The 10,094-nt window shown below is 33.3% G+C and overlaps 1 protein-coding gene across 3 annotated transcripts in view; it reads left to right on the top strand.

Moving 5' to 3' along the window:
* The first annotated feature begins 3,650 nt into the window (after nucleotides 1-3,650).
* LOC123559405 (ATP-binding cassette sub-family G member 1-like) overlaps nucleotides 3,651-10,094 on the top strand; it is a 33,592-nt gene continuing 27,148 nt past the window's right edge. Inside the window, exon 1 of one of the 3 annotated variants that reach the window (XM_045351176.2) lies at nucleotides 3,651-4,100. In XM_045351176.2, coding sequence (XP_045207111.2) covers nucleotides 3,896-4,100 — 205 coding nt within the window. In that variant the 5' untranslated portion in view covers nucleotides 3,651-3,895. The remainder of the gene's footprint in view (nucleotides 4,101-10,094) is intronic. The other 2 variants (XM_045351177.2, XM_045351178.2) reach the window with 2 other exon arrangements.

Below are 10,094 nucleotides of genomic sequence, written 5' to 3'. Positions count from 1 at the left end.
ACCATGCCGAATTTGTCCAGCTTAATAACTCTCTTGGACTGATATACGTGGTGAACGGTTGGCAAAAGCTACAGACGACTTATAAAAAAGAGCATCAATTAAAGCATCCTATAAAATGTCAAAATTATCTATACCAGCTAATCCTTCCAGATATCTATACAAGTTTACATTTGTATTACAAAAATTGTTCATACGCTAACACGTTGTTCAAGGACAATATTGCAGAAAAGTCTTAGATTAAACACCTGAAGTGTATACATTTGCAAAAAAAATGCATTAAATACATCTGTATTACGCGTATAAATTTTTGTTTCCGGTAACATGCTAAAAAAAGTTAGGATAGGGGGGATTTTTTTGGGGGTGGGGGGGGGGGGGATATTTTTTATTACGTGGGACTTTTCGGAAAATATTTTTGTGTCAAAAAATGAATACTAAACAGAGGGTTATATCTTTAGAGCATCAGCAATTTGATTTCTAATATCTCTGACCATGTTTAAAGCATAAAAAGTGCAGTTTTGCAACTTTTTGTTAAAAAGTTAATTTTTTTTCTCCAAGGCCATAAAAACATTTACGGCCGGCCAACAATTTAGTATAGATCGGGATACCGGAAACAAACATCTTTTTACGCCTTATAAGAGGCACGCAAATATCTCATGTACATGAATATTGATTCCAATATCTTAAAATATATGCACAGATTAGAAAATTCACCAAATGTGTTATTAATAAATGCATACAGAGTTACACAGCCGGTTTGCATTTATAGTTTCAAGTGTTTCTTCTTAATTGTATTAACATTGACATATATATAGTCATTCAGGTGAATTTTCTAAAATCGTTGTTCAGTGTTTATTATTCTTCTTAAAAATGAATGGACAACTTCAGAAATGGTGCCTGGTAAATTTGAAACGAAGTCTAGTTTCAAAATTTCATCGGACAAAGGACAATATTTGTCAGAACAGAGTTATTTTAAACCTGGTCATATATATTGTAAATGCTCATAACCTACACATTGAGACTTAAAAGGGGACATATTTTGTTCTACGTGTAAATTTATTTTTGAGAACGTTATTCAAATTTAATTACACTGAACAAACAACGCCAGCTTGAGATTTCAGATCTTTAACTTTGTAACCATTCATTGTGCGACATATGATGGTCGATCAGGACTTAGCCCAAGAAAAGGATTCATTGACGCAGGCCATTGCGTCATTATTATTAAATGGCTTCAGTGTTATAAGAAATTGACATGAATATTTTTAATACATTCCACTGGTATAAAGGTCGTGAGATGTACATGTGTTTTAAATGTGAATACTAATATCTGTTTGTTTATAAACATCTTATAACCATATGTATTGTTCATCAGCGGATTTTTTGCATTTTCATATTTCTGTATAATTTTGTAAAGCTTTGTAAATTGTAATTATTGTACCAGAGATAGTCCGATTTGGAAATGAAGTATTCTATTCTACTATGTTCTATTCTATACAACATTCTTAAGTACAAAAACAGCACTTACATGGGAAGACCATTTTGTAAAATTTATAATACAAAAAACAACAACATTATTATCATGGGTAAAAAAAAATACATTGGGAAAATACATTTTGAGCATGAAATTAATATCATTAAAGACAACAACAAAATCAAAACGTTCCTTTTAGTATTACCATGTATGGACACATTTAGAAAAATGAACTGTACAAAATCCCTCACGCCCAATAGCATCAGCTTAAGCGGAATTCTATCACATTAAAATTGAATGTACTCTACGGTTCCAAAGGACCAGAAAATATAACAACACTGGGTCCAAGAACTCAAAGACCTTTTACAGCAGCGGTACATAAAGACTGCTGTTGTTATAGTTTATAACATTTGTGAAAAGATCATTTGGAAGTATCGCCAGCTTACCTGTTTTCAAACCCCAACTGTTTTCAAACCCTTAATTAATTCTCAGGCGCTTTTCACTATAACTTTTTGCATGTTTTACATATATCCACTGTATATAATTTCTGTTTTATGCAAAGCAATATCTTTCATGGAGAAAATTACTCAATGTCTAACTCTTCAAAGTCATGTATAAGTTATGTGACATAATCAAAAATATATCTGAACAATTAAATTTAAACCCGGTATTTGGTTTAAAATTTGACAAAAAAAATGTAAGCTAAGTGACTGATAAAAGTTTAATAATTCCAGTTTTATCGATTCTTACCATTCCCAAACAAGTTTAATAAAAAACTGTAAAGTGGTGTCATTTTGCTTTTATTTCCATTGAAAAATATGTTTCTAAGTGTTTGGTAACTTTGCCTTCTTAAAGTACCACTAATAGATGATAGTTTTCAGACGTCCTGTCATTTGATATTTCATTTTTCTTTGAGAAAAAGACAGACATTTAATTAACAATAAAAAGTGACGAATATCAAGAACTACATTAACAAAAAAAGTTCAGTAACTTTTAAGGCTCTAACGTCATTCTAACAATTATTGCATTTTATTAGGTGGCTTGAAAATAGGTTATTCAATTTGGCGTCATATGTTAGAAGTACATGTGTTTGAAATTTGCTATTATTTTCTAAAGATAGGTTACTTTATTTACAGATTAACTGTTTTTAAATGTGCAAGTCATCACTTGACAGCCGGTGATATATTAAGATTGACTGTTCAAGAAAGTAGAGCTATTGTACTTGCCCCAATTACAGGGGCTTTAAAGGTTTTATTTTAGATATTCATGGAGCTGCAGTGTGGTTATCTATTACTGAAAAGTTAACTTTATCATTTTTTGTTGTTATCAGGGGAAGTAAATCACCTGTAACTGCTTCATTTGAATTATGAAAGTTACTTCCCTTGCCTTAGTCATAATTTATACTAACGAAAGTTGAGCATTCTGTTCTACAGATTCTCCTTTTTTCTTTTGATTGGTAACCTCACTCTGTAATATATCTACAGTATTGCAGATAATGTAGTCATACTTGGTAATTTAAGTGTATATAGTTTGAGAGGATGGTGCTAATCAGTTTATGCCTGGTCTGATCAGGGGTAATAATTGATATTTTACATCCAATTCTTTAAGCTGTGCATTTTTGTGCCAATTTTGCTAATCACTTTTATGTAAATTTCTTATGGCAGTTTTTAGGCTTGCTCGGGTTAGATAGTTAAGTCAGGATTAGCACCATCAGCTCAAGTTTTTAAACTTAATTACTAGAGCAATTGTATATCATAGTTTTACTAATTATGTGAATATTGATAGTCTCTTATAATTCTGCTGAAGAATGGTCTTGCAAATTTTTTAAAGTGTATAAACTATGGTTTTTTTATGATTGTATAATGTATGCAAGAATGAGACTTTAATAAAGAATATATATATATAACTTGACAATTTTATCATCTGCTGTAGTAGTCATTAATTATAATTAATTTCCCTGAATTCCATATGGGTTTGAAAACTGGTAACTCGATGGTATAATAGAACGAAACTCAGCGACGTAATAACAGACTCGGCAGTCCGTTTCGCGAAATGGAATCCATTTCGCATTTTTACCCCTCTCGCAGGCTTTGTTTACGTTTTCAGAATATACCATTATGCAGGGGTGTATTTTGTACCTGATGAAAATAGATTTGACAATGGTAATCTTCCTTTCGTAGAAAACATACTGTCAAGCCTATTATCAGTGTTTATTTACTGTATAACCTGAACAAATACTAGAAATATTTATTTCACTCAGGTTAAACGATTTAAAACCTATTAAATATACCCATATTTCAAAATGAGTACGTCCTTTACACGGAGCGCACAGGTCATCGAACAAAATGGCATGTAAAGTGGATTTATTAAACGAATGACAGATTTTGTGAAAACGAGGGTTAAAGTGTATTGAAAAGTCATTTTATAATGGCAGAACTTTTGTCAGTACATGTTCACATCCCACAGAAAGATGACATTTGGCAGTTAAAGTCACAGGGCCCTGGTTTGAGCAGAAATTCAAGTGCACAACAATTTGACAATAAACTGAAGTATAACCTCCCAAGAAAAAGGACTTTGGATATAGAATTCAGGGATCTTAAATACTCAGTGAAAGATGGACATCACAAGAAAGGTAGTTCAACTAATTTGACGCAATCCTAGGAAATACAGTCGAACTTCGTTTCGCTTGAACTCGGATAATTCAAACACCATCCTTCTCTCAAACTCATCACCAGGTCCCAGCAAAATCCCTATCCAGTATATTGTTTGATGATTCAGACTTCCGAAAACTCTGAACAAATATTGTCAGTCCCAAGGAGTTCGAGTTAACGAAGTTCGACTGTATTGAGTTATTTTCTTATGGCCAATATATATTGGGCAATATCTCCACTCGCGTGAAACACTCGAAAGGCCAAAATAGTCAAGGGTGGATCCAGGGGGGCACACCCGGTGCAAGTGCACCTTTAATCGCCGGAGCATAAGTAATTTGACTTTAGTTCTGGGTGAAAAAAAGTGCAAAATAGGCTTTTTTTTTTCGATCGCTACGCTCGCATACATAATTTATCTCTTGTTCTGGGAGAAAAATATATAATATGCTTTTTTTCTCACTGGCAACGCTCACATACGTAATTTATCTTTTGTTTTGGGTAAAAAAATAAAATATGCATTTTTTCTCGCTCGCTACGCTCACATACATGGGTAATTTATCTTCTGTTCTAGGAAAAAAATATGCATTTTTCTCGCTCCCTACGCTCTCACAATAAAAATACAAGAAAGTTTGCAAGCTCTTTACCATTTCTATGTTAATAGCCCTTGGTAACCTCTCCCCATAAAAACCCTCAGAAATCGAGCTAAGAAATTCCATTCCGAGATACTTACGCAAGAATAAGTCTGACAAGTCATAAAACATGGAATATAATTAGCATTATTTGGGTTGATTTTGTCACAAAACCTGTCCTTTTTCAATACCAAATAAAGAACCTCAGATCGCCCAGAATGCACCAGATGGATCCATTGTCTTCAAAATTTTCTGAGGGGCCCCTGACCCCCCTACTTGCGCTCCCTACACACACCAGATCCTGTATCCGCCCCTGATAGTGGAGGAAATTTCAGATGAAATTGTCATTGCTCCCGATTTGGGTTTAAATGCCGATTTTGTTGCAAGTATCAGAAGTATTAATAAGTAACTCTCATAACTTGAGAACACCTGGGCGTGGGTCCTAGGATCACGAAACTTAATAGGGAGGTTGATCATGACCAGCAGATGACCCCTATTGATTTTGAGATTCGACTGTGACATTGGCTTACTTCTGTGACAAGGCCGTATTGTGGGGTATAATTCGTTACTCCTGTGACAGCTCTAGTTACAGAGAGGATTTGATTCAAACTTAAATTAGTTGTTCCACATCATCACTCACATCATATGGCACAAGGGCCATAACTCTTGCACCGATATTTCATAAAATATCCACCTACAATGTACATAGAATTCCAGGTTAAAGTTTTGGTGCAGTTTCCCTCTGTCTCAGTTATTACTAAATGGATTTGATTCAGTCTTAAAATAGTTGTTCCACCTTATCACCCACATCATATGACACAAGGTCCATAACTCTGGCTCTGGCTCCAATTGTTCATGAATTACCGTATACCCCCCCCCCCTTTTACTTTGAATTTAAGGTTTATTTTGATGCAGTTTCGCTATATCTCTCTTATTACAGAAATGATTTGATTCAAACTTTCAAACTTAAAATAGTTGTTCATCATCATCACTCCCATCATATGACACAAAGACCATAACTCTACATTTTGTTGTAGCACCAGTATTTCATCAGTTATCTCCCCTTTTTACTTAGAATTTCAGGTTAAAGTTTTGGTGCACTTTCGCTCTATCTCAGTTATTACTAAATGGATTTGATTCAAACTTAAAGTTACAAGTAGTTTATCCACATCATCACCCAGCTCCAGCTTCCAGATGTGCCTATCCAGCATTGAAATGGTCAAGCACGCTGTCTCTTGTGACAGCTCTTGTTAAATAAGGGCACTACCTTTTGTAGGGGGGTGGGGAGGGGGTGGGCAGCTAGAGCTAAAATTACAAATCTATTTATGAAGCGTTCAAACTTGGTCTGTTTAAACTTCTTCCAATGAAGGCACTTTGTTTCGTTAAGAAGCCACTAGAGCTAAAAATGGAAATATCTAGAATGATAACAATTTGAATACCTTTAAAGGGAATTCCTATAGTTTTTTATGCGCATCTTTCTGCGCAGCCGACACTTTCTATGGAAAACTGAACTGAAGTCAACATTTGTGGAAACATGTTACAGACAATCTTAAATATGAGGAATCTTGAATGAAATAACATTTTTGATAAGTTATATCAGTAATCAAATGTTGTTACTGGTTTATGTTGTATTGACAAGTATCATGCCTGACAGGTATCTTGCTATTTTTGTGGTTGTGTTTTCACATCGCATTTTAGTACAAAGACAGTGTTGTTCATATAATGTAAGATAATTGACTTAGTACTGATAAGACAATATCACCTTTCAGATTATTTAGTATTCAATTATAGAAAGAATTAAGAATTTTTAAAACTTTTTTTTAACTTTTAGCAGACATGCATGTAATCAATTTGGCCAGGTTCGCGCCATTTCCGTCCGAACAGGTGTTGTATTCTAGCGGTTTAACATAAAATTTAGCCTGGTGACCCATACATTTTTAGCCATTTTTATGCTCACAATACAATTATCTAAACACAAGAAGAAAAAGAAAAAATTCTATGAAAGAGTTTTTTCAAAATTAAAAAAAAAATTCTTCACTATGGGTATTTTTCATTGAAAAAAGTTCACAAACGTAAATATGAAACAATATTTTTTTTCATTTGTACCCATTATTGTAAGGATAGAGTATTACAAATATGACTATGATATCAAATAAGTATATGATAAAATCTGTAAAAAGAAAAACCTGTATTGTGCTGCCTGCATGTATATTTTGGTTGGTATTTATAAAAAAGCAGAAAATTATGAAAATGTTGAAAAATCGCTGGCAGTTTCAGCAACAGTGGGTGTGTTCCAAACAGTTTTTCACAAAAACAAGCCTGGTGACCTGTTGTTTTTATTTGTTCATTGTTTTCAGCACAAATTTTCCTATCATATATGTGAATTAAAAAAAAAATCTATGAAAGGAAAAAAACTATAGGAATTCTCTTTAAACAGGTACTCTTACAATGAAAAGAAAAGCAAAGATCAAAGAGTTATATTTCATTGTCAGTTTGATCTAATGATATGAATTTCATGTTTTTTGGCACACAATGAAGGATATATAAACAATAATCATCATATGGGTTCAACTTTATTATTTAAATAATCTTTAATGAGGCCTAACACTATTTGAATTATCATTGAACCGTGGTATATATCAAAATTATTTAAACAACAAAAAACAACAACAACAAAACAGTGGATTGAATTTACAAAATTTGATGTATTTTATACAATCCTATTTTTTTTATTGTTGCATAAAATGTTACATTGGCTAAAAGGTGGAGTGAAAAATCTGTTACGTTTAAAAATGACCTCAGTTTTTGTTAAAATTTTATGGCCATTGTTCTGGCTATAAATGGTAAGGCATTGTGCCAGGAATAACATTACAGTTTATAGCCTTAAGATAATACAAATGTATTTACCCCTGACATTTTTGTACCTCATTATTTTGTAATGTTAAAATTGAGATAAAGTTTTCCAATTTAAAATTGTGTATTTAATTAAATCATACCATCTAAATTGTTTATGCACTGGGCCTTCGGAAAAAACAAAATTGAGGAAAGTAGGGAAAGACTAATATTATGTTTCCCAAAGAGGATGCTTCCCCTTCTGTATAAAGTCATATAATCCACTAACAGAATCATTTAAGTAGTCATTTTTGCATTGATATAGCCCAGTTTATATAATAATTTATATAACTTTTACTTGTTTGATGGGATTTAGTTTTGGCGCATCCACAGAATCCACGAAAATTTGTCCCACATATATGATCTCGTAGAGTATTCTAGACTGAAAATTTGTATGATTCTAGCATACTTACATGTAACAACTTGTCTAACTCTATAGGATAATTGCAAGTGGTCAGTAGAGGACCCGTATCACTTTAGGGGTCAGTAAGTCAAAGGTCAAGGTAGCAGTGACTTCGAGACTGAAGGTGATTTTCACTCGGTAAGTAAAGAACGCTTTGGCCTACATTGCACAGTCATCAAACTTCCAAGGAAGATTGCCTTGGGTCAGTAGATTACCCCTATTTTATCAGGAGTCAGTAGATCAAGGGTCAAGGTCACATTAAGCTTGAGACTTAAATCATAATTAAAATGTTAAAGCCTTGGAAGTTAGTAAGTGATTGCCATTGGTCAGTAAATGACCCCAATTCTTTAAAGGGTCATTAGGTCAACAGACAAGGTCACAGTGACATCAAAACTGGAAACGTAAAGAATTTTTGTTCTATAGTTGTCAAACTTCATAGGATGATAGGCTGTGGTCAGTAAATTACCATGAAATCATTAATATTGGTGGGGGACTAATTTTCGTGGATTTCATAGTTGAGTCAATCCACAAATTCTAATCCCAACGGACAAGTAAAATTCCCATTAATTTTATGTTCAAAAGTTGAAATCCACGAAATTGCCGTTTTGACAAAACCACGAAGTTTCATGCCCACGAAATTAAATGATTTTACAGTACCCCTGATTCATGGGAGTCAGTATGTGAAAGGAATGCTCTCGAAAATATTTGCTATTGTTGTTACATTTTATTGAAATCAAACAGTAATTGAAAAGTGTACAGTTCGATTAATAGGTCATACGTGTTTACATGTTTCCAAACCAAAATTTCTCTTAGTACTTACAAAATGAACTTTCTACTTTTTGATTATGTTTTGTTTCAGCTTGAGTTCATGTTTTCCTTATTCAAGACACACTAAAATATGGAACCCTGAGTTAAGGTTACAAAACGCAATCTTAAATGTTTACAAACATGATGTTTACGAAAACGAACTGTACCTAATTTTCATTAATATGTATGTCAGTATTTTGTAGAGATAAAAACAAAAAAACAAATGTGGAGATTGAAAACTTGTAAAGTGTAGTGTACTGGCAGGTATTTTCCTGCATGGATATTTCAAAATAATATTGTTTGAATGATTTAATTATGATTAGTATAATTCAGATTTGGTTATATACTAAACTATATCATTACCATATATTTAATTGTCTTGTTGTGAAGAATTGTCATTTGAGCCGTGCCATGAGAAAACCAACATAGTGGCTTTGCGACCAGCATGGATGCAGACCAGCCTGCGCATCTGCGCAGTCTGGTCAGGATCCATGCTGTTCACTAACAGTTTCTCCAATTCCAATAGGCTTTAAAAGCGAACAGCATGGAGCCTGACCAGACTGCGCGGATGCGCAGGCTGGTCTGGATCCATGCTGGTCGCACACCCACTATGTTGGTTTTCCCATGGCACGGCTCATTTTATGATTCATTCTGTAGGGCACATAGATCTTTCCTAATTTATTATTTTGAAGTGGCACTTAGCATAACAATATCTATTTCTATGTCTAATTTTGCTAATTATTCTGCACTTTGTATCCACTTTGTATCCCCAACAGGATATGAACAAAAGGGAGATAATAATATTAGTTTTATGTAACAAAAAATATTAAAGACCAAAAACACTGTTTTCATTTTGCTGTTTTACATTTTCTTACATGTAGGATTGACTATACTTTAGAAAGAACTAATTAAATAGTGCTGAAATTTCTCCAGCCTCCTTAGCCTGTTCAATCTTCAACCAACAAGTCCAGGGGTCATAATATATTGTTCAAGTCCTAGACATGTTCTGGAATTGGTTTAATGGTCAGAATTACAAATTAGAATTAAAATACTTCTGCCATTTGGAAAAAAATTACATTAATTAAGAGGCTTTTAATCCTTGAAAATATATTTATTAATTTAGCATCCTTAACCCTTACCCTGCTATATTTCTATAATGAACTTGTCCATCTTTCAATTTGGATAGAACCATAAGCTGTTTAAAGGGGTGCTTACCATAAGATACTGACTGAATAGCGAACAATGCA

Source organism: Mercenaria mercenaria, chromosome 10 (assembly GCF_021730395.1).
Source record: "Mercenaria mercenaria strain notata chromosome 10, MADL_Memer_1, whole genome shotgun sequence".
NCBI lineage: Eukaryota > Metazoa > Mollusca > Bivalvia > Venerida > Veneridae > Mercenaria > Mercenaria mercenaria.
Note: the sequence above shows the minus strand (reverse complement) of the source record. Positions and strands in the feature narration are given on the sequence as shown.